A 24752-nucleotide genomic window follows, 5' to 3' on the forward strand; every position below is an offset into this window, starting at 1 on the left:
CTTTTCGACAGATGTCAAACATGCATTTCATACATTATACATTACACAAATTTTCATAACCATGAACAAAACTCGAGAAAATTTCACTTCTCTGGCTACCTATTGACGTCTCTTTGAAGATAAAAAATTCAACCAATTATGCAAGAGTTAGATGACAAGGAGTAGAATTACACACTCAGATCTTCACTAAATATTTAATTTCAAAGACAAGATAAAAGTGTAAAAACTACAACTCACTTGTACAATTGATTCAATTTTTTAACGTTTTAATATGATAATACGACAAAACGAACTTTTTTTTGCACATTACTGAACCATAATTATAAATTAGCATTCCTATGAAATTTCTTTGAGGTTTTCAACACAAATCTGACTGGGATATACCTAATTTCACATTATCTGCAAGATATGATTTTACTCTTCAAATTACAACACTGTTTGAAAGTGAACTTTTAATTAATTTCCTATCACAGTTATAAATGAAACAAAAATAGTTTGCTTCTAATTCTGATTTGTAAAAAAAAAAATCTCACTTTTTTCTAGTTCAAAATGACAGATTCAAATTAAACAATGAGTGATTTATAGCTACTGAACTGAAAAGAAGGAGTTTGTGGGTTTTTTTGTCTTGCTCCAGAAAATCAAATTTCACTCACCACCCAGGCATGTATTATCTAACCTCCCTTAACACAAAGTCTGGAAACAATCAGGGCTTCAATGTAAATATGCACCAAGTGCATTCTCTCTTCAAAGGAACTTCTTATTTCAAACAAACGGATCAAGTTCCCTTTCTTGAAAGAAGATAGAAGTATTCAATATTTCAAAGCACATAATTCATTATATGCTGTGGCATTTGCCATGACTGTTGTGTTGGTTTACATTTTTTTCAAATTAAAGTCAAAATATCTATTACTCCGAATCGTAATATGCTTTCATTTCAGAATACACATATTTAACCGCAGAATTCTACAATTATCTTGATAATGGATCTTCGTATTACCTGGAGAATGCTAGATCCCACCCTGAAATTCTTTGCAATATTAATTACACGTTACAATATGTATATATTATACATCAGACTAGCTGGTGATATCTGCATGTTCATATATTTAAGAACATAGTGAAAATAAGTTCCAGTGCTACAAGTCTCTAAAGGGTGGCAAATTAAAAACATGAAAAATATCTTAATTAAATCATAGATTCACATGCTTATATAAAAAGAAATGCTAGCAATTAAGTACCAAAGGAGAAAAATGCCAACTTGGACATGCATGCACTCACACATGAATCCTATACAATTATCTTATACTTCCTGTGCTAAAAAAGTGCCAGCTGATAATTTTACAATTGTATTTTGGTAACAAAATGCTAAGAGAATGGTGCCAAGAGATTTCCTCTCTGTCATTTCAGTGTAGAACTTGGCAACTATAGGATCTCGCCAAAGCTTCAGTTATGAAGTAAGACTATGGCAGATCTATATAAATAAATATCAATCAGATTAAAAAAAATTACCAACACTTCTTTCAAAATAGAAATAAATCTACTTCAGCATTAATTGTCATACATATTTAGTATTAAGAGAACATTTAAGAAGTACTGTAAGCTTACTGTAATAACACCAAGAGTTCATTTGTATCATCCATGAACAGAACAAAATAATGCTAAAAGTCTACTAAAAAATATTTTAGCAGGATTCATATTTTGATCCAAACTATTATATATAAATGAAATATGTACGTGTATATCTATATTAAAACTTTGATTGCAATAATTCATGACCAATGTACATACAATACTTTTGTGATATACATGTATTTCAAATAGCTGACAGTAAAAGAGTTTTTAAAAAAAATATCTGGAGAGCATTATAATTAACTGTGGAATGTGAAACTGACTTGGAATTTTCTTGAAAGTTCATCAAATGGTGACACAAGCCATCTGACGGGAAACACAATAGCTAATTGTCCTGAGAATTCTTAAAGACCTTCTATAAGCAAACAGCATTTCTGTACACTAGTCTTCACAAATACCAATATTTTAAACCACAATAATGTACAGCTTTAAACTTGTGGACCTGTCTATATAATTAAACATTCATTCAACAGTATAAACAGTTCTCTCTGATATCTATATCACATAAAAGCCCTGTACATGACTGTTTAACTGGAAACTCAGTTTTCACAAATGAAAACTTTACACCCCAAAAAATCTGAAATGCAAATCCTTTTGAAATTCAATGATAAAAGCTACAAAGCAGTGATATTGCCAGCTTAGAGATCCACTGAAGCAGGGAAAAAGAGATGAGTGTATCTATTTTGGAATGGGAAAAAAATGGAGAAGGGGATATACACAACTTCTGCTTTCATTCATAAATTTTTCTTCCAAGATTTTTCTCTGCAAAAACTTTGCAAAACATTAAGTCCTATAACTGCAAAATAACTAAATGGACTAACATCCAAATCTTTTACAAAATCCCCTCTTCCATCTTTCTAGACATTTGTTTGGTATTTGTGAATTTAACAATGATCCTCAATATTTACCGTTTTAACAAAATGGCTTGAGAAATGCCTGTGGAATGAAATTTCAATCTTTTTTTCAAAGCACCTGAATTAAGTACTCATTTTATTGTGAAAAATTCAAGTCCTTTTCATAATACAAGAGAGCATTGTAATTACCTTAAATCCCGAGGAGTTACAAATAAGATCACATAAAACTGAAATGAAAAATATTTGCATCAAGTCAAAGTTTCAAATATTTGAATTAAATCCAAATTGTTCCCTTTAATCTTTTGTGAATTATAAAAAAAAAATTAATGGGATTTTTCCCCCCGCCAAATCTCACAAGTTTTTGGTGAAGCTGAAGACCAGCACTGTCTCGTATCACTGTTATATTTTGAAAATTCTTGTTTAAAGACCTGTCTTAAGACATGCTTTGATCTTCAGAGTTTACATAACCCTATAGCTGTGTATTTTGATCCATCTTGATAACTAATAGGTGTATTAATCAATCTCCAATTTTAAAATAAATCCTATTTCAAATTCATTACATTGAATGAATCATCAAGGCATGAGGTGGAAAATGAATTCTCACAGGAAAAAAAATTAATTTCCAGAAATGACTCTTCTCGTGTCAGTAGAATTATTTGGAAGCCTGCAAAAAATGATTACACTCAATACTCTGGCCTTATATATTTAGATTTCACAGCAATGCCACTAAGCTCATAGCACTTGAAAAACAGGAACGAGACTAAAGCAAGTTGTTGGCTGTGAGACTGCTGTGAGCAAGAAGTCCTTTAGCTACCTTGATGGCAGAAAGAATCCACAACAATTTATGGTCCAGAGTTCAAGCCATTGGTTTGTCAGCAGGAATAAGAGACAAATAGTACCATTGTATGGCCAAAGCAGAAGATGCAGAAACACCAGAAGAAATGAAGAGGCATGATGCACATTGATCTCAAATTTGTCATTCATGCTACATCTTCTCTGAATATTCAGTTAAACCAAGATCACTAAGCACCTGTAACACTAGCAACCAACTGGAAACAATGCAAAAATTTGGATGACAGTATATGGTCAACATTATCTTACCTCCTAAGAGAAAGATGAATGGAGAGGGATAAGGTATAAAACAAAAATAGATATTTATATATGCATGCACATGCAGGCCTTCAGTATCAATGCATACAAGGATGTAGCATGTCATGACCTAAAACAACAGGGTCTTTCTCTTCTTAGTGGATAGAAATATATGTCAATACCAGACTACAATCCATTTTTTTTCCTCAAAAGGATGATATTCAGGTATCAGCTTTAAACTGAAGCCTATATGATTAGATGTTCCCCAACCTTTGTCCTCCTTCCTTCCTTGGCTTTGATGTCCCACTCCAAAGCAACCTCCCGCTTGGCCACTGGGAGTCCCCGAAAGCAGTCCAGAATCTTTATCTTGAATGCTCCAGAAAACATTTTATCATGTTTACTAACAAGATATTAGCTGATAGCCAAAACAAGATAGACATGGGAAACTGTGTGCTATCCTATCCTGGATTATTATAAACACTTGTCCCATTTCTGATGATAACCTTGTATGATAAAACCCCCCAGAATCTCGTTCAATTGGATTCTCAAGGGTAAAAGATCTGGGGGGACAACATGTGTAGAGACCCTCTGATTGAGTAACATTAACAAACATTCCATGGCATCCACAACTAAGGACATTTAGATTTCTTGTCTCATGAATGTTTAACTGTTCCCACTGGGAATTTCCTTCATCAACGTAATATTTATCTATATACCTCCCCCCTCCTTTGACTCATTAAATACACTTTTTTTTTTAAAAATAGTAACCCATTCAAACACAGTGACCATGTTTATTTAAGTTACATGCATATAAATATAAGTATATATAACATGTTAAGTCAGAGAATTTACCTTCCCTGTTGAAAGACAGAATAAGTTGGTAGAAGATCTAAAACTGCAGATGAGGACAGTAAAACAGACTTGCCCTTGACCTTTCACCTTTAAGCCCCCAAATCAATAGGGGTCTTTCTTATGTTAGAGAGACTCATCACCTAAAGTTTCATTGGCAAAAAACCTTAATAACTAAATTTTCATCTGGAAAACATTTCATAGGAAGTTTCAGAAAAAAAAGTCTTTGCAAAAGGTAAAGGTTTTTTAGAGACATCATTCAGAAACTAAAAAGAATGACAGACAGATGGACAGTCCCAAATTAATATCCCTTGCTTTAAAGCGATGAAAACAAATATATCTCCTACATCAAAGGTATATAAAGTTTGTTATAGATCTTACATTGTAAAGAATTGTGTAACATTTCATTAATTCCTTGCATGCAATGCATTTCCTCCCCAGAAAATAATCATGCTTATTACACATCCCCACTTTCCTCTCCAGAATTTCATAATAGACACTTCTGGTAATAAATCATGAAGCCTGTTTTATTAACGTTTTCCCAATGTGTCACTTCTCTATTTGTTCAGAAGCAAAAGTGCTTTATGAAGATCAAATGACATGTCATGAAGGATATAGAGTGTCAGGGGTTTCCTGTTTACATGAAGTCACCTGCTGCTCTTAATGTTAAAATAGTACAGCACAAAGCCATTTTGGGGACAAAATAAAATGCTGCACTGAACAACTACATATTTGTACAACCATCTACATGAACAGGTGTTCCAAATTCATTCAAATACACAAATCATCATTTTCAAATGCTTCATAGGTAGAGTTATTTCCCTTTATTTATCTGTTTCTGCACCAATAAGGAGTAAAAGAATAAGCCGCGCTATTTCAGGAAAATACTGTATTAAACAAATATATCCCTATAAAGTACAACAACTGGAATCTAAAGATGTTTCAAAAATCAAATACTGTATACAGGGAAATTTTTACCCCCATTTTTTGCCCCCCTTTCGCCCTCCTTGCAAGTGGGACAAATTGAATTAGACAGCAGAAACTCTGTAACAAAACTGTCCCTGGGGGAATTTAAAACAGAGCAAAATTGTTTGTACTTGTAAAAAGGCAAATATAACAATGTAGATCTGGTAAGCATCTAATCTTATCTAAGACAAAGTTATCCCCCTTTTATTCTGTTTCTGCAACATGCATTACATGTTTACATGAATATGTAACTTGAATAAAATTTTGCATTACTCAAGAGTACCTTTGCGCATCTCTACTTGCAAGTGTTTCAAACTCATTGTATGAATTGTACAGACACAGTATAAGAATGCATGCAACATTTTTAACAAGTTTTGCTCGAAGATAAAGTAGAAATTTGAAATGTAGTAAATATTTATAAATATTCATATCAATGGGAATATTAAAAGAATTTCTTGTATTTAGGTCAAACCTGTTTCAAATATGGAGTCAACATTTTGAGATGACTTTAAGAATTTAAAATATATTTTCTATGTCTTAAATCAATTCATTGTAAGTGTGTTTTTAGCATGTTCCAACACCAAAACTTTGATTTTTTTTCATATCTTGCTTTGACAGAGGTAAAGGAAAGCACTCTTTTTACAAACACATGTAACTACATTTGACATTAGTGCTTATTTAATAACATGATTTTAAATATATATTTTGCCTTTCAATTTTTTTTTCATCTTGACTATACTTTTGACTGGGACTGTCATACACGTACAGCAGAATGGTCTTTTTTCCCTCTGTCAGAATGTTTATAACATAAATTATCAGTGATTTCAAAGCATTGAGATCCCATCTATCCATAATTACTTCCCTTTACTGATTTCTGAACCGCACCCCCCTTCACCCCCTCACACACTTGCAACACCAGCACCCACCCTTATTCGTCCTTTCCAACCATTGGTCATATATGTGCCACAAGAGACACTAAAAATATGCATGTAATGTGATTGACATCAATTTCTTTATCATATTGTCCACCACTAAGGCATACTTACATCTTATATCTATAACCCTTGTGTCTAACATGTACATATTACTACTGAACGTTATCTACTTATAATCTTCCTCTCTACCTGGGTTTTATCATGGTTCATCAACATCAAAGACGAACTTGTCTCTTTCATCAATTTTTCTTTCTTTTTCCCATAAACCACTGAAGACATTATATTGGCAGTTTAGTGTGTAAAATAACTTTCTGCATATTTTATTTCCTTTCTTGAATGAATTATGCAATGAACCAAGAGAGCTATTGCAATTTTTTAACCTCATATTTATTTTCATTTCATTTTTGTTGCTGTGATATGAATTGGAATTGTTAAGAATGGCAAGCATGATAAAGTCATAAATTTCTTTCAAATGTTCAGTCTTCCTTTATCAAAAACAACACATAAGCAAAGCTTATTTTAAAAACCCAATATGTGTAAAAGCAATTAAATTGATGAGAGCTTTAATAACTTTAACCATACGTAATTTTTAAAGAATGAAGAACATGCATCAGTTTGTGCATTCTCCATACCTTTTTAATGCATTGTCTAAGACAACTTTTAAGAAAAGAAACTTAATACATATGCTAATCAGAATAATTATTTTTCTTGTAATTAAAAGGACAACATATATAAAACTTGTCATATTTCTGGTTTGTAGTCCAGAGGGAATATTATTTATCCTGCTTCTCTCCTATTTAAGAGTGACACCTCGCATACTTTCTAGCATTTCCACATGACATATATTTGTAAGAAGTTCCATCTTTGAAATGAGAAATAGGCAGACAAGGAGAGAAATTTTACAAGAATTCAAGCCATAAAATTTGCATTTTTTTCTTTTTATGACAAATGAAGAATTCACTTTTATTAACTTTCTTAATATTATTATTATGGAATCAGAGATAAAAATTAGGCAATGCTTCAATGCTCTCAGAATATTTTTTTTTAATTTTTTACAGTGTATATGATGTCAATTAAATTTATTGCACTGAATATTTTAATTCGAATATCACATACTTCAAAGGTGATTCCACTTTTTGTTCAAATATTAAGTTATGGATTAATGCTTGAGATAATGGGTCTGTCCCCTACTCGCATAATTTCTACATTAGGAAAAAAATCTTCAATTGTCAGCTCTGTAAAGTTAGCAGAAAACAATTTCTTTGAAAAAAAAAATGCTTTGAAAGTAGAGAAACCAAAAACTTTAAAAGCTTAAATTGTTCAGATGTAAACTTAGGGAGGGGGAGATCCAGATAGGTAAAAGGCAACAAAAGTCCTTTTATCTTGGAGCGTTCAGGTAGGTATTTCAGAGATCGCATACACGTGGGGGTAGTCATATTGTGAATGGTCTTACTTTTAAAGCATCAAGACAACACAGAAAAACACGTTTGTAATAAAAGAAAAACAATTATTTTGCCCACACACATTGAATAAAAACAATCACTGGAAATATACAGAATGCGTGTTGATTTTTCGTAAGTAGGTCGGCTTCGTAATAACAATGAAAGCACTAGAAACATTAACATAACATTGTACACAGACTTACCTGGAAAACTTCACCCTCTGCACTGACCATGGAACCTGCTGTCGTAAAATGACCGAGTAGTTTTTCTACTTCTGTAGTATAAACTCCATTGCGATCACTTTTATGCATAACTATTTCCAATATTGCTTTATCCTTTCCAGTAACATGTGAAAATAGGATACTCAGCAGAAAAACACATGCAATCATCGTAAAACGTCGGTTTCCACTTCGTCAGACATATTTTGGCGATAAAGCTGAAGTTTGAAGGGACAAATCGGCAATATACTATCAAAAACTCGTGCTAATCCGGTCTTAATACACAAACTATGGCGGTATATCAAAGAGACTTTTTTTCAGTATATATCACGTGACTTCTACGTTTTCCCCGCCCACTTTATCGATGCATAAATAGATTTATGGGTTGGATTACTTTATCAATGCGAGGACACATTTTTATGATTTTGGGGCGGAATAAATCATTGATCATTAACTGTAGCAGTTTAAATATGTAAATTGAAAATCTTGTTTTAAATTCGCCACAAATACACTAATAAAAACGTGCCTAAATTAAGTACATTTTCACGCGATACTCAAATGTTTTGTTTGCACAGTCGATACTTCTGATATTTTGTTACAAAAAATAAATAAATAAATTGAAAGTCATCAAATTCCTCTTTTTCATATTATAATGATTAATGTGCATCCTTTCTTAGGTGTAGAAAAAAAAAATTAGGTACATGGATTTTCAACTCGCTGGATTTTTCTAGGATTATCAATTTTATCGACAAGAACTTGATTACTGCTCTGATTTTTTAGGGGGGGGGGGGGGCTTTGCTTTGTCTCTCCAGCACAAATTATATCGTAATGAAGATAGAAATAATGAGAAATTACATGTAGTATGTAAAGTTTTCCATGATCTTCCGTTGATAATATTTAAAACAGAATATACAGTAAAACTCCTTTAGTACAAATATAGGAATTTACGGATAAAGCGAAGTTTTGTGGTATCCCCGGCGAAATTCTTTACACTTCTTTGTGAAATTTTACGGTTGTTACGAACTCTAATATAATGAACGAATTTAATAACAGATATAGAAAGCTGATTCTGTTTCCGTGTTGGTTAACATCTTAACATTGAACTTACAATATCTTCCAAAGTATTTGAAATACAATTCATCTGAAAACTTTCGTACCCCAATGTAAAGTTTTGTATTTAATGTTTCCTTCGGTAGTCATACTTGAAAACACATATATTGTGAAATTGCTATACATGTAATTCGTTTTACGGATATAACGATATAACGAACTAGATATAGCGAAGTATATTTACAGGTCGCTATAGGACTTCGACATGACCGAGTTTCACTGTAGCAGGTTTGAAGCTCAAGAGGTCCCAAGATGCTTTAATCCTTGGTAGAGTAATGTACAGTACAAAAACCGACAATGTCGAGTGGAAGGGCACCAAATACATTGGTGTGATTTAAGACCATAAAAAAGGTGGGGGTACCATATACCTGTTGACCAACGGTAAAAATTTTCTCAGATTTTGCAGGTCACAAAAAAGTAGATCCCCCATACTACCATCATGTGGGTATTCAGTACATTATTGGCAACAAATAAAATTCTATCATTTATGAGGCGATGCATGCACACATGTGGAATTCGGAACAATGGCGTATGGTTTGGATTTATGATTGTACGCGCATTTATATGTGCAGTTAAGAGTCATGCATTATATCTGACGTCAATAGGGAAAAGTCTTTTGACATTGTTTAAATGCCTCTGCCCCCTGAGCCCCGCCCCACCCCACCCCTTTCAATACAATAACAAAAAGTAAATAAATAAATCGATAAAACAAAATACACGGCAATCATCGTACATGTAAAAATAAAGTTTTTCTGAATGTCTGCATTATTTTCAAAACTTCACTTTTTTTTCTTTAGATAAGGTCTGAATGAGACCTTATTCATGTTTTTTCTTTCTTTTATATTTCCGTGTTGTGGTAAAAGCGCAATAAAAAACGAAGATCTTGGAAAAAAAGGTAGACCACCAGCTTTGATTTTCGCTTCTTTGGAGAGTTCTTGTTCTGGCAATGAAATTAATGACCTGTAGGGTCACAAGCCAGGACGAATTTAGCGAAAAATGTCATCTAAGTTATGAAACCTCCTACAGGCAGTGGATGTACATTTTTACGACCAGTTCCTCGATACTTTTTGGTAAACGTTGCCAAAATACTTTTTACAACCTCCTATTTTAAAGCAGAGCAATTTGATAAAGCTTTTTAAACTGTTGGCGACAGAACTATATTTAGAGAAAAAAAATGTTTTAGGGTAAAGGTGATATAAGATATATGACATATTTCTAATACTATAAAGCTTAATATTAATTTACTGACATTTTTGTTTTCTGAAGCATTTACATACATGTAGCATTTTATTTCGAAGTACTTCGAGTGGGGGGGGGGGGGGGGAGACAGGCAACTAAAATAAAAATTAAACATCAATATTAAAATCAAAATAAATGGATATTTTTTTTTTTTAAATTAAAGTTGCATAATAGTTCAAAAAGGGGAAGGAGCATATCCCCCTTTTGGTGGTAAACCAAAAAATTAATCATAGATATCAATAGCTAACCCTTCCATTTGCAAATTTAATGTTGATCGAGCTCACTGGTATTGCATACATACTGTAATTATTTCAACTGTTGGATATGACCTAAGGGAAGCTGAGTTCATTTATCATTCTATTTCGAGTCATCTCTTCCTGTAGCATTTGACTGTTAACTTCAGAAAAAGAACATTGTATCGAACCTTTAAAAAGGCGTTTAACATGTACTAACCTCAAAAGTAAGGTACAACCTCTAGTGACTGCTTTTCTGAGGTTGTCCAGTATGATTGGTGTTAAATATGGGGGTTGCAGTTTTTAATAGGGCTGCCATAGTTTCAGACTGGAGTAACTGTGACCCATGTCACTTAGGCAAGGACAAAGACATTGGTAGAATACATGTTTTGAGTATATTATATTAAGGTTCATCGACCCTCTAATAGGAGAGATAACTCCTACAGTTATAAACGAGTATTATTCCTTTACAAAACTGTCAAGTTTAAGAACATTTCCGTTAAATTTTGCTCCCGCAAGGTATGCTGAAATTATGTATATTTTCATTATGGATTAGAATTCTTTTGTAAAATCATTAGTGTTAAATCAAAACCTTTTACGAGTGAACAATGCGTTGATGAATCCAAGGGCCATAATCTTTATTCTCATAATGAGAGAATGTGTTAAAGCTTGACTGAAGAAATATCGTCAGTTTAAGACCACTTCCAAGAAATATTTAATTTGTACGAAAGCCTATTAGGATCAAACTACGGTAAAAAAAAAAAATTAAAAGGCGTTATAACGCCTTTTGAAAAGGCGTTATAACGCGGAAAAAGGCATAATAACGCAAATAAAGGCGTTATTACGCCTTTCCAAAAGGCGTTATTACGCCTTTCCAAAAGGCGTTATTACGCCTTTCTAAAAGGCGTTATTACGCCTTTCCAAAAGGCGTTATTACGCCTTTCTAAAAGGCGTTATAACGCCTTTCCAAAAGGCGTTATTACGCCTTTCCAAAAGGCGTTATAACGCCTTTCCAAAAGGCGTTATTACGCCTTTTAAAAAGGCATTATAACGCCTTTCCAAAAGGCGTTATTACGCCTTTCCAAAAGGCGTTATTACGCCTTTTGAAAAGGCGTTATTACCCCTTTTTAAAAGGCATTAATACGCCTTTCAAAAAGGCGTTATTATGCCTTTTGAAGGGCCATTATTATGTTTTGACAGGCCCGTGCTTTTAAAGTTGGGGGGGGGGTTCCCATAAAATTGACAAGCAAACAAAAACAAGAACCCCCCCTCCCGAAAAAAAATAAACTGCCTAAACTTGAGGGGAAACTTTTTCTAATTTTTCGGTAAAACTTTTTTTAAATGCAATGACTTGCCCGAGTTTAACCATACTGCAACAAAATGTTAAGGGACCAAGCAATCAATTAATGATTTTTTATATATAAACTATAGCAAGACTATTCTCCCAAAAAGTGGGGTGGGGGAACCCCCCCCTCCCCCCACTCACATTCGTACTACCGGCCTGTTTGAAAAGGAGTTGTATCCAAAAATGGAAAGGCGTTATTTTAAAATAGTAAATATATGAAAGATTGAACCAAAGCCATCTTTATTTATGCAATATTTAGATTATAGTTTTAATATTATAAATTATATTATAAATTATAGTATTTTCTATATTCCTGCACATCTCGCAGACAGTTGTTTGCATTTTGCATGCATATTAAGGACATACGCAACGTAGTTTGAACTTTATTGTCTTTTTCCCTGGAGTTGAAGAGTTCCAAAACTTAAAGGAAATGTGTGCTACATTTTAATGTCTATATATGCTATTGTACACTTCTTCTAAAAGAAGTTTTAACAAACAAAACATCTAGAATATATGTTAAGTAATTTTTGTATATTTTTCTTTGAATTATACGGAAATTTTCATCAATTGATATCTTTTCAAAACCCCTGGTAATGCCTGCTGATTTTTTGTCTACGAACATCTGATGGCACTATAATCTTAAATTAAGAATATCTTGAAAAATTATCAGTAGGTAAGGTACGTTGCGTATGTCCTTAAGAGAAGTCAACACTCTACTTTTGAAAATCAAGGATATAGGCAGAACCAGCTTTGGGCTTTGCTAGCCACGTATTAAAAATTCATGTCAAATTTGAAATATTTTTCTCTCCTCTTGGTAAAAAACAGGCAAAGTATTTGCATTGGTATAATGATCGAGCAATTAGCCTTCAACAAAATATCTGAAATCCATACACCTTGGTAGAAGCGTCTGGCATCAGAGAAGGACTAAGTTGGTTTAACACTGAAAATATTTTACACATTTAAAAATCTTTTTTCCTAGAAATCTAATTATAATCAGCCCCCAGGGTGGGCTAAGTAAGTCATGTATTGAAAAAGAAAGAGGCGAAATAACGCCTTTTAAGAAAGGCGTAATAACGCCTTTTGGAAAGGCGTAATAACGCCTTTTTAAAAGGCGTAATAACACCTTTTGGAAAGGCGTAATAACGCCTTTTAAAAAGGCGTAATAACGCCTTTTGGAAAGGCGCCTTTTTAAAAGGCGTAATAACGCCTTTTAGAAAGGCGTAATAACGCCTTTTAGAAAGGCGTAATAACGCCTTTTGGAAAGGCGTAATAACGCCTTTTGGAAAGGCGTAATAACGCCTTTTAGAAAGGCGTTATAACGCCTTTTGGAAAGGCGTAATAACGCCTTTTTTCGCGTTATAACGCCTTTTGGAAAGGCGTAATTACGCCTTTATTTGCGTTATTACGCCTTTTTCCGCGTTATAACGCCTTTTCAAAAAGCGTTATTACGCCTTTTTTCGCGTTATAACGCCTTTTTTCGCGTTATAACGCCTTTTGAAAAGGCGTTATAACGCCTTTTAAATTTTTTTTACCGTAGTTTGATCCTAATAGGCTTTCGTAAATTTGTGCCCGGGTTGAATTTTGTGCCAAATAAATATTGGAAGCTCTTATTCCACACACATTAGATTGTTACGACATGCATGTATTGTCGCCCTGCTTACAATATCGCCAGCGATAATATATGCTAACTTTCCCCATCGCATTTTTCAGGCATGTCAGGGAGTAGGAAGCCCCCCATTTTTTCTTAACATAATGTTTTAGTGTTAATTTAGTACGGAAATTTTCATTGAAAGGCCGGTTGTCCCCCTCCTCCAACTTATTATGTTGCAGTACATAGTTAGATCTTCCCATATTATAAATGTATTTTTAAAAAAATCTTGTCGAAAGTTGGGACCTAGTCACCCCCACGAAATGGGATTTTCGAGATTGGACAATAACCCTTTTTGGGGGGTGGAAAGGGGGGGGGGCTGAGAGAACTCAATTATCAGAGTGTGATTTCTTTTTATAAAAGGTTAGTTTTAGACCATATTTTGGATTTTTCAATAGTAATACTTTGTGAATGTGTCATAGAAAAATATTTTATAAAAATAAAAGTCGAAGAACCCCTGGGGTACGGAACGCAGGGGGGGGGGGGTGCGTCCCGTCCCCAATCACCCGTGGGTTCAATCTCAAGCGGAGACAAAGCCTGTCTCCGGTTTATTAGAAAGAGGATTTCTCTGAGAAAGAGAGAGTTTTCCAGAAGTATCTTTTTCAAAAGGTCTTTGTTCTAAGCCAGGTACGGCGTATTCAAGTCAAAATCAGGAAAAGTTAGAAATCATATACATTGTAATATGTAGGGGTGTGCTGGGAACATTTTTTTAGCGTAGTCTTTTGATATTAGTATGAACACATGCCTTTACTCTTTCGTCCCCCCCTCCCCCCACATACGTTTCTCGATTTACCCCGCTTTGAAAAGCGATAAAGATGCTACAGGCGACAGCATATCTGTACCCTGCCAATAAACAAATATTTCCAGGAGTACACGTCACTTCCAGGAGTACAGTCATACGCAAGTTTATGAACCTACGTGTTAAACAATTAACATTTTACCAGATAATATTCAGATTCTTCAAATGCCCCTGGAGTGAATGTATGCAGTGACAATATATGACGTAACAAAACTGACCTAGGGTTAAATTCACAAGGTCTTGTTTAACTGCAGTCCAGTATCGACATCAAATATTATAGTTGTTACTTTAGCATTATTTTAAGCCCCCCCCCCCCCCTTTAAATGTAATTACTTATAAATGCTCATGTCAGCTCACATCAAACCTACTTTGTACTCTCCGTCTTCCCTGACCCCAGGGCCATTGAGTGCTGACTTCTAATGAGTGTTTAATTGCTTGGCTTGACTTTCTTCTACACTCACCTTAAGCTGGGATCACACCAATAGTCTTTTTTTATTTTGCTGAAGTTGTACATCTGACACTTGGGACATCCTTTAGATGAATCCGCTTAAGATCCAAAGCCTATAAATACATCTAATCCTCTCCTCACTATTATCCCGGGGTCTTTCCAATAATTTAAACCAAGTCTGGTACAAAGGAATTTACAGAATTATGCACATGCACTTTCTTAGAACAATCAATGCACTCACTTCACCTGACAATCTCATGCCATTCCATACTGGTAACATTATCCAGAATAATTCAATTTTTATACAGAAAAAAATATTACAGATTATTCCCTGCCTACACACATTTCATTTTTATCTGGTGGAGGATCAATGTCTTTTCATCCATTTGCTCACAAGACTTTTGTGATTAGTTGACTTATATTCCCCTAAGTATTTAAATTTGATGAAAATGAGATGAGTCCAAATTCCATTGCATAATTTCAGACTCACAGAATTTATTTACATGCCCAACTATTATAACATTGATAGCTGGTCAATTCAACTCTCCCCATATCAAAGTGGCACAATGCATATGCTTATTTATAAGCATGGTGATACTTTGAATACAGTGTAATTTATTTGTAAAATCAGGAAGTATTCCCAAATACATGTACTCTGATAAAAAAAAAAAAAAAAAATCTCTACAAACTGACTGACCAATTCACTTCCATCATTGAAAATGAATTCTTGCAAATTATATACAGAACAGAAAAAAAATATATAATTTTTTAGCTATTTTATTCTTATTTTTCCCCCATTGATATCACAGTACATAAAATTATGTATTCAGCATGTTTTTCTTCTTTCAGTTCATTACTTTCTCCATCTGAAAAAAAGTGAAATTTTATGAGATAACACAATCAATTTTTCTTTATGATATGTAATTCACTGCAGATATATCCCAAAACATATAATCTCTACATATAGTACATAACTTTGATTAGCGAAAGTGTTTTGCAAAAGGACGTAAATCTAAGAGTTTCTCATTATCTGTAGGACAAACAGATGCAACACAAACATCTTTTATTTGTCACTGACTGAATGATAGCAGGGCAGGATGAGAGACACTATCCTTTCTATGTTATGATCAAAAGTAGAGACACATCTTTGATCAGGTGAAAATCTGTGATGTTCAAAGTGAAACTACAAGTAAAGAGTCGAGCTTTTTCTCTGCCAGCAGGTATAAAACCTCATCAGCTGTCATCCGTCTTCAGCCATTTCAATTACAAACAACGAAAAAAAGAGAGGATATTTAACCGGAACATTCCTTTCAAAACATCTTATATATGCTTTAAATAACATATTAAAGAATGCCAAAAATCAGATTTTATTTTGGTGGACTGCACACAGGATGGCAGAGTTTTAATTCTGTTGAATTGTTTTTTTTTAATGTGGTTTACAAATGCTGCAATACAGGAAACAGTTAACCTTCAAATAAATGCCATCATCTTTCTGAGGGGTCAAAATGTTGCAGTTGAAAAGGAAAAGAGGTGATAGCCTCAAAGCAATGGGTCAGACCATAGGATGTTACGGATATAATGTATTCACTTTCTTCCCAATGACAAATGAGGCATTTACCTGTTTTGAACAAAGATGAATGCCACATTGAAAAGAGATACAATCCTGCCTTACCTAGAATCCTCCATTTTTTTTTTAATTTTTTTTTTTGGTCAATTTTTTTTTCATTGAGAACCAAGTTCCTGGCCTACCTCAATGCCTGGGCATTGATAAATCTGAATATAATTTGTGTCTCTTTTAATACCTTGCTGATAGATAATAAACTATACCCAGCAATTTGAACTTAATCTCCTTCCCCCCTTTCTTTGCCCATAAAACAGGGGCCCTGAAATCACTATAGTGACATAAAATGGCAGTAAATGTGAAGTTGGCTGTTTCTGACCTGCAGTAAATGTCACCTCAACCTTTGTTACACCCTGTAGACTTTTTTTAAGCACAGAGAATCCCCGAAGTTCAGTCTGAGACAGACACTTTTGCTGTAATTAGTGTCACCTCAACCAGATTGGAGAAGACAAGGAGAATAATTGAGTTTTGCAGTTAGCAGTAAAATGGTCAGATCTTCCTGCACTCATGAGATGAGTTCATGAGAAAATGGAAGTCCAAGGAACAGCTGGACTAAATTACAGCTGGACACTCACTGCTCCAAGAAATTCTATGAAATTGTATGCTTACAAAATTTGCTATTATCAAATTAAATTTCAATCTTATCAATTCCATGGGTTTTTCTAAAAACAAATTGTTCACACTTTTTATCTGAAGATACACTTAAAAATGTTATTACATACCGGTATTAATTTGACAATTTGCAATCCTAACATGGTTAAAAAAATGTTGCTTTTCCCCAAATACTTTTCCGACTAAACAATAAATAAACCTATCCGTAGATTCAGACCACTGCAGGTGTGGCCCTATCACGACTGCAGTTATAAAATGGACTTCACAGCACATTTCAACAACAGGAAATGAGTTACAATACTGTAAATCACTTTTTATTCATGAGAACTTTATTTCTGCATAATTATAACTGCTCACAAAAATTTAATTTTTGTGTATATTTATAGTGCTAAAGATTACATAGAACAATAACCTATGTCTTATAACAAAAGGCTCATGGACCTTGAGGGTCAAAGCTGTTTACATGATTTTGATTTGAGAAAAGGTACTCTTGCTCTTCTTTGGAAAATCTTACATGTATACAAATCTTATTCTCATTCAGTGGCTTAATTCTGATCATGGCAAGGGTGTCTTCAATTCAGTCAACTTAATCTACTCTACATGAGCATGTATGGTGGTTTGCATATCAGTCTAATTATATGCATTTAGCCTTGCTGATCTTGATAGGACTTTATCTATGTTTTGCTATTTAAAATCCCACTTTGACCCCCTTCTTGGGCTCATCCTTAATATAGTTATTATAATATAATAATATTATTAATAAGTCATTATTTAATCAATCTCAAATCCAGTTATTTCATTACTTCAGTTACAACAAATGTAGAACATGTGCATTAATTTTGACTTATTTCAATACTAACCCTAAATGGCCCTGGGTATACAATTTTAACACACATGAAGAATTCACACTCCTAAATGAATCTTAAAATAAAAACTGAACTGACCAATTCAAGTGCTGCATGCTGTACTTCATTGGAATTTTTGTTGTGTTTTTTGTTATTATCACATTTTTCTTCGGCATACTGAGTGATGCCAGGGTATTAAGATTAAACCAAACAAAACAACACTCCACAGGATTGCTCATATATTTAATATTGTAACTTTGCTGTTGAAAAGGATGTGAAAGAATTTGTCTTACATATTACATTGCATCTCAAGCCCCTACCCAGCCACAGAATTTCTCTTTTCTACACATTTCTTACAAGATTGCATGGACAGATGGACAAAGTGATTCCTATAAACCCCCCAAAATTCATTTGTGGAGGGGGTGCTGTATAATTACATGTTTGCTTTTAGATATAAACCATTCTTTAAACAAAACTTGTTTACCGACAAATTTATATATCTTTGGCTCAGGTGAGCTAAAAAGTCATAAAATCTTCTACTGTTGGTTTTACAGCTCTCTCTCTCTCTCTAATTCTTCAAATTTTCATAAATTGTGTACATGAAAAAACAACAAATGATTACCGTCTTGATTGGCCATATAATGGATTATTTTAGCAGCTGGGAAATCCAGTAATTTGATCCAAAAGATAGGCATTTATTAACTGGTATTACAGAAAATTTTAGGGATAACTCTATTTACTTTCTCAGACAATATTTTTGATTGAATTATCAGTAACATTTATATTTAATGTTGCCAAGACCATCACTAATAAAACCAGAATTACAAAATGGTCACCAAAATTTCCCATTATTAGACTTACATTTTGAGGACTTTGTCTTTGCCCCCACTAGCCACCCTCTGTCCGTCAGGGCTCCAATCCACAGCATACACCTAAAACAAATCATAAGCACTGCCATAACATACTAAGAACTACACAAGAGGCCTATGGGCCACAATGCTCACCTGATTCACAAATAGCCCTGCTATTCTTCATCAGCAGATTTTCCTCCAAATATTCTTATATAAAACATATTGTATCACATATTGTGGTATTACCCTACCATGGAGGTCATGATTTAAACAAACTTGAATTTACACTACTTTAGGATGCTTCCATACAAATATGCCCAATCATGGCTTTGCTGTTCTTGAGATAAAGATTTTTCTACATATTCCTATGTAAACCTTTGATCACTCACTGTGGCCCCATCCCACCCCCAGGAGTCATGATTTGAACAAACTTGAATCTATACTACCTGAGGATGCTTCCATATAAATATGACTAATCATGGCTTTGCCATTCTTGAGAGGAAGATTTTAAAAGTTTTCTTTTTTATATATTTTTATGTAAAACTTTGAATGCCGATTGTGGCCCCACCCTACTCCCTGGGGTCATGATTTGAACAAACTTGAATCTACACTATGTAATAAAGCTTTCACTTAAGTTTTATCTTTTCTGGCCCAGTGTTCTTGAGAAGAAGATTTTTGAAAGATGAAATTAAATTTTCCTTTATCCTTAATTATCTTCCCTTTAAAGAGAATGTGGCCCTTTATTTGAAAACTTTGAATCCCCTTCATCCAAAGATACTATGTGGCAAGTTTGGTTGAATTTGACCCAGTGCTTTTGGAGAAGAGGATGAAAATGTGAAAAGTTAACAACAATGATGACAGATAATGGACAAATTTCGATCAAAAAAGCTCATTTGAGCCTTTGCTCAGGTGAGCTAAAAATTAGAGTACATCATACTTACAGAAGTCATACTCCACAGAATTACATGTACTTATTCTCTAAGTAATGATGATCAAGGACTATACATGTACCTATTCATCTCATAAACAATGTTTAAAAACAATGTATGCCATAGCTATGAAAAACTTTCCATACTAGGTGTTCTTTTAATCAAAACAAGATGCAATATTTCAACAATTTGAATTTACTTCACATATATATTGAGGCTTAATGACAACTTTACAAATTGCAATCATCTAGTTCTTGTGAATGTCAATACCAATTTTTTAAAATAAAACTTTCCCAATCATGGTCTATTCCTAGCCTTATGGGCACAATTAGAAAAAATATGCAACTAAACAACATGGGGGATACGTAACTACAGGTAAACCTTCAAACATCAATCTCGAGATCTCTTGGAAGTTTTTCTATGGTCCTGTAGACTTTGAAGTACTGAGAGTCACCTGTATTTGACTTATCATAACCTTGCTCTTCTTTAGAAAAGGCTTTTTATAAATTTCTTCTTAGTATATATTTCCCTGTTATATTTTGACCATTATTGTGGCCCCACCCTACCCAGGGACCATGTTTCAGCAAAACTGATCCTATACAACATTTAGATATTTGTATACGACTAACTGTGGCCATTTGTTTCTGAGAAACAAGATTTTTCCAAAATATGTCCAAATTTGAACTTACATTGGGCCCCATCCTATCCAAGGGTATGACAAATAAAAACAAGAGGCCCACGGGCCTCATAGGTCACCTGAGTATCATGCAACAACTTCCCCACAATTAAATTGGATTAATGTTTTAAACCAGAAGCCATGAAATTCACAATTTTGAAAGAGGCACACTTGCTCATCATAATTTTACATTTAGTAAGCTTTCTTAATACCCAGAAAGAGAGCAGAGGATTATCAAAGAATTAATGCATTTTCACTATGTAATTATTAGAGCCCTGCCCTAACACCAAAACCCCTGACCCAGGGGTAATAAAATTCACAATTTTGGAAGAGGCACCTTTACTCCTCAAAACTATGCATCAGTTTGTTTGTTAAATACCCAGGATCAAAATAAAAAGATTTTTAAAGAAATAATGCATTTTCACCATATATTCAACAAAGCCCACCCTAATACCAGAACCCCTGACCCAGGGGCCATGAATTTCACAACTTTGGAACAGGCACCCTTATCATAACTATACTCTTACCGGTAGTTCATCGGCTTAATACCCAGGAGAAAAGGAGAAGATTGTCAAAGAATTATTGCATTTTTACTAAGTAATCATTAGAGCCCCACCCTAAAACCAGAACCTGACCAGGGGCCATGAAATTCACAATATTGGAATAGGCACCCTTACTCATCATAACTATGCATTCAGTTTGTTTGTTCTGGATCAGAGAAGATTTTTAAAAGAAATAATGCATTTTCACTATATATTCAACAGAACCCTACCCTAACACCAGAACCCCTGACCCTGGGGCCATGAAATTCACAATTTTGGAAGAGGCACTCTTTCTCATCATAACTATGTACTTAGTTCATTGGCTTAATACCCAGGAGCAGAGGAGAAGATTTTTGAATAATCAATGCATTTTCACTATATAATCATTAGATCCCCACCCTAACACCAGAACCACTGACCCTGGGGCCATGAAATTCACAATTTTAGAAGAGACACCTTTCCTCATCATAACTATGCATATTGTTTGTTTCCTTAATACCCAAGAGCAGAGGAGAAGATTTTTAAGAATACTGCATTTTCACTACATATTCAACAGAGCCCCATCCTAGCACCAGAACCCCTGACCCTGGGGCCATAAATTTCACAATTTAGGTAGAAGGCTCAATGGTTATTACATTCATGCCAACAGTTTGCCTGCTTGATGTCCAGGAGTAAAGAAGAAAATTTTTAAAGATTGCATTAATTTTGATGGTTTTAGCCCCACCCCTCAGACCCCAGGGGGGTAGGGGTCATGAATTTCACAATTTTTACTCCCCTTCACATATAGATGCTATATGCCAACTTTGGTTGAAATTGGTTCAGTGGTTCCAGAGAAGAAGCTGAAAACGTTCAAATGTTAACGCAAGACAGACGACGCACACCAACGGACGAAAACAGATAGCAATAGGTCACCTGAGTAAACTCAGATGACCTAAAAAATTGAATCTACACTTCACGAATATCCCCTATCAAAGTACCAACCTAACCCTGGGGACCATGGTTTGAGAAAATTTTAAATTCACAATACCCAGCATATGAAAATGCTTCCATATTAATATGATTAATTGTGGTCCTGCTTTTCTTTTTTCTTTCTCCATATTTTCTTATGTTAAATATTGACTATCAATTGTGGCCCCACCCTAGTCTCACAAGCCACAATACATAAATGATTCTCTACTACATGTACATGAAGATGCTTAATATATATTACATGAATTATGAATAATTATGGCACTGTTTTTCTAAACGAGGTTTTTAAAAGTTTTCCTATATATTTCTGAATAAATTTGACTCTCAATTGTGGCCCCACCAGATCCTCATGGATACTGCAGATCACCTATCACATGATAGTTATTTGGTATTCATAAGTGAGAGAAATTTTTTCCAAATTTTGTTAATTGTTAGATATAACGATTAATAACACAAATATTTACAAGAATGAAATTTTCACCAGCAGATAGACTTGCATAATTATGAGACTATATCCTTGAGCCTTTGGGTATTGGCCAGGTGAGCTAAAAACATAAAATTATTAATTTGACCCACCAGTGACACACTGAAATAATTACAAATTATTTTTACAACATCACAGCTGCTGACAAATCAAATGATATTTACCCCCTACACAGATGAACAAAATGTTTGTGTCTGGTTGATAAAATGTCAGCTGATGTGACACATCTAGCTGTACCCAGAGTCAGAAAGCCCACGCATTGTAATGATGATGATAAACCTCAAAGGTTACCCTTTTTTGATCACTTGATACAGTCTTTTATTAACATGTTTCAATCAATTTGAAAATCTTAAAACATCAAAAATCAGTTCTGATATGCAACAAAAGGCAGTGTCATGCAAAATTTCAAAGATCTTCTTGCAAATAAGTGACTGATCAAATTTTGAATCGAGTCTGCCAAAATCTAACTTCTTTTTTTTTTTTTTTTTTTTAGAGATGTATCAAAAATATTCTAAAGGGTGGAACCTCCAAAATTTCAAGGGAAGACATATTACGGAGTAGATTGTAATTGAATTAAGTCTCCCAGATAAGGCAAGAAAGATAACTCTGTATACCTCATCAGAATGCCCCGGGAGGTCTATTAATAGTTTCTTCAGTTTGACGTCCCAGACTTTGAGGGTGGAGTCAGAACTTCCGCTACACAATAAACGGCTGTCAGCTGACCAGGTGACCTGGTACACTCGGTTCACATGACCTCGGAATGTCCCCAAAAACCTAAAGAAATAGACAGACAAATTAACTGTTAATATCCTGCTAGAAGTATTCACTAAATACTGTGTATCTCTCAAACAAAAATTAGGCTTACAATAATGGAATAACATTTTTAAAATATAGAGAAAAAAAATGAAATTCCTTGCATTATACATGGTGTAATTAAAGTTATAATTTTCCCTCTAAACAAATTCATTCTGTTTTTTTTTTCTCAATAAATTTCAACTTATTTTACATCAACACATTTTACAACAACTTCAAATGATATGCATACTTTCCATTTTTTCCATCCCATAGTTTGACAGACTTATCAAACGAGGCACTGGCTACAAGTCTGGTGTCGGGAGAAAACCGAACATCATTAATCAGTTGCTGGTGACCGGTCATCCTGGTCACGGGTTTCTTGTCCTCCTCAGGTTGCCATAGATACAAAGTAAAATCATCGGAACCTGACACAAGTCTCTCAGGACCATTTCCCTGAAGTTAAAGTTACAAAGCTTTTAAAATCATGTGAAATACAAAAGAATCTTCTATACTCTTGTACACATGCTCTTAATTAAGCTATTAATTAATTAAGCTTATTAAACTATGCAATGAATAATTTTTTATATATGGGTGTACTTTTTATAAATAATCAAAATGTTTAAAACTTTTATATTACCTAGTACAGTTGTACCTAACAAGACCAATACTACAATGGTCGATATCAGTCATGTCATTCTTCATTTAAAGTAAATGTAGAATGTCAGATACAATACATGTACTCACAGATTGCTTTGTCAGGTTACTCATTACTGAAGTAAAGAGTACAATGTGTACACCAAGATTTCCACACTTTCAACAATTAAAATTCTACAAAAAAGCATGAAAAGAAATTTCTGCATGTGGAAACAGTGACAGGGGCAGAAAAGGTGTCATGAAATAAATTATCTTGAGCTTTAGCTAACTAAGAGTTTATTAGTCTCTTCATATATGTATATAGACCACATTCTTTAAATGCTTTAAATTTATACAATTAATTGATGAATTTTTGATTACTGAATATTGATTAGTTAATGTTCTTACTATCTAGCAGGTACATGTTCATAGTACTCTTTCTTTTTTTTGGGGGGGGGGGACTTGTATTTTAGAGAAGAAAATTCTGATTAAAAAAATGAGATTTATTTATTCCTGAGAAATGTAAATCATTTTCAGGAATTACAACGAATGAGAATCTTGGATGTTTTTCTTGAGTTGGAGAAGGGTATCCAGTCAATACTTAAGATATTACAAAGAAAATGGGGGGCAGTAGCAAACAAACTCTTTCACACATTATAGGTTTGACCTTATACATACCTTTGATTCTAGGGGTTTGTATTTTCCACGTGACTTTATTCATGTTCAAAAAACTTTATTGCCTCCCTACCCATACTTTATGTCCCTACCTTTTATGTTCCCATTTCCATATGTAGAGATTTCTTTCTGTGTTTTTTGAGGAATTTTAATTGCAAGTAAGGGTAAATCATCAGTGAATTATTAAAATGTGCACACTGCACATCATAGGAGCAATGCAGTAGCGGATCCAGGAATTTCATGACGAGAGAAGGGGGGGGTGCAGTAGAAGGCAGGGGTCTGGGGGCTGCATTGAAACCCCCAGTGGGTCTAGGGC

At 34.1% G+C, this 24752-nt stretch overlaps 3 protein-coding genes across 3 annotated transcripts in view; 1 reads left to right on the plus strand and 2 right to left on the minus strand.

Annotated features, from left to right (window-relative positions):
• Positions 1-8287, minus strand: part of LOC133205830 (E3 ubiquitin-protein ligase znrf3-like) — a 31868-nt gene extending 23581 nt beyond the window's left edge. The window contains exon 1 of the mRNA XM_061341717.1: positions 7968-8287. Coding sequence (XP_061197701.1) covers positions 7968-8153 — 186 coding nt within the window. The 5' untranslated portion in view covers positions 8154-8287. The remainder of the gene's footprint in view (positions 1-7967) is intronic.
• LOC133205829 (uncharacterized) overlaps positions 1-24752 on the plus strand; it is a 115123-nt gene that overhangs the window by 9331 nt on the left and 81040 nt on the right. The window lies entirely within an intron of this gene.
• The window catches only part of LOC133171936 (notchless protein homolog 1-like), a 36056-nt gene continuing 26885 nt past the window's right edge, over positions 15582-24752 (minus strand). Inside the window, exons 11-14 of the mRNA XM_061306728.1 lie at positions 23379-23581; positions 22948-23107; positions 18744-18814; positions 15582-15670 (exon numbers count right to left, since the gene is read on the minus strand). Of these exons, the coding sequence (XP_061162712.1) occupies positions 15658-15670; positions 18744-18814; positions 22948-23107; positions 23379-23581 (447 nt within the window). The 3' untranslated portion in view covers positions 15582-15657. The remainder of the gene's footprint in view (positions 15671-18743; positions 18815-22947; positions 23108-23378; positions 23582-24752) is intronic.

Source organism: Saccostrea echinata, unplaced genomic scaffold (genome assembly GCF_033153115.1).
Source record: "Saccostrea echinata isolate AGI-Se365-2 ecotype Australia unplaced genomic scaffold, CSIRO_AGI_Sech_v1 ptg000054l, whole genome shotgun sequence".
In the NCBI taxonomy this organism is placed as follows: domain Eukaryota; kingdom Metazoa; phylum Mollusca; class Bivalvia; order Ostreida; family Ostreidae; genus Saccostrea; species Saccostrea echinata.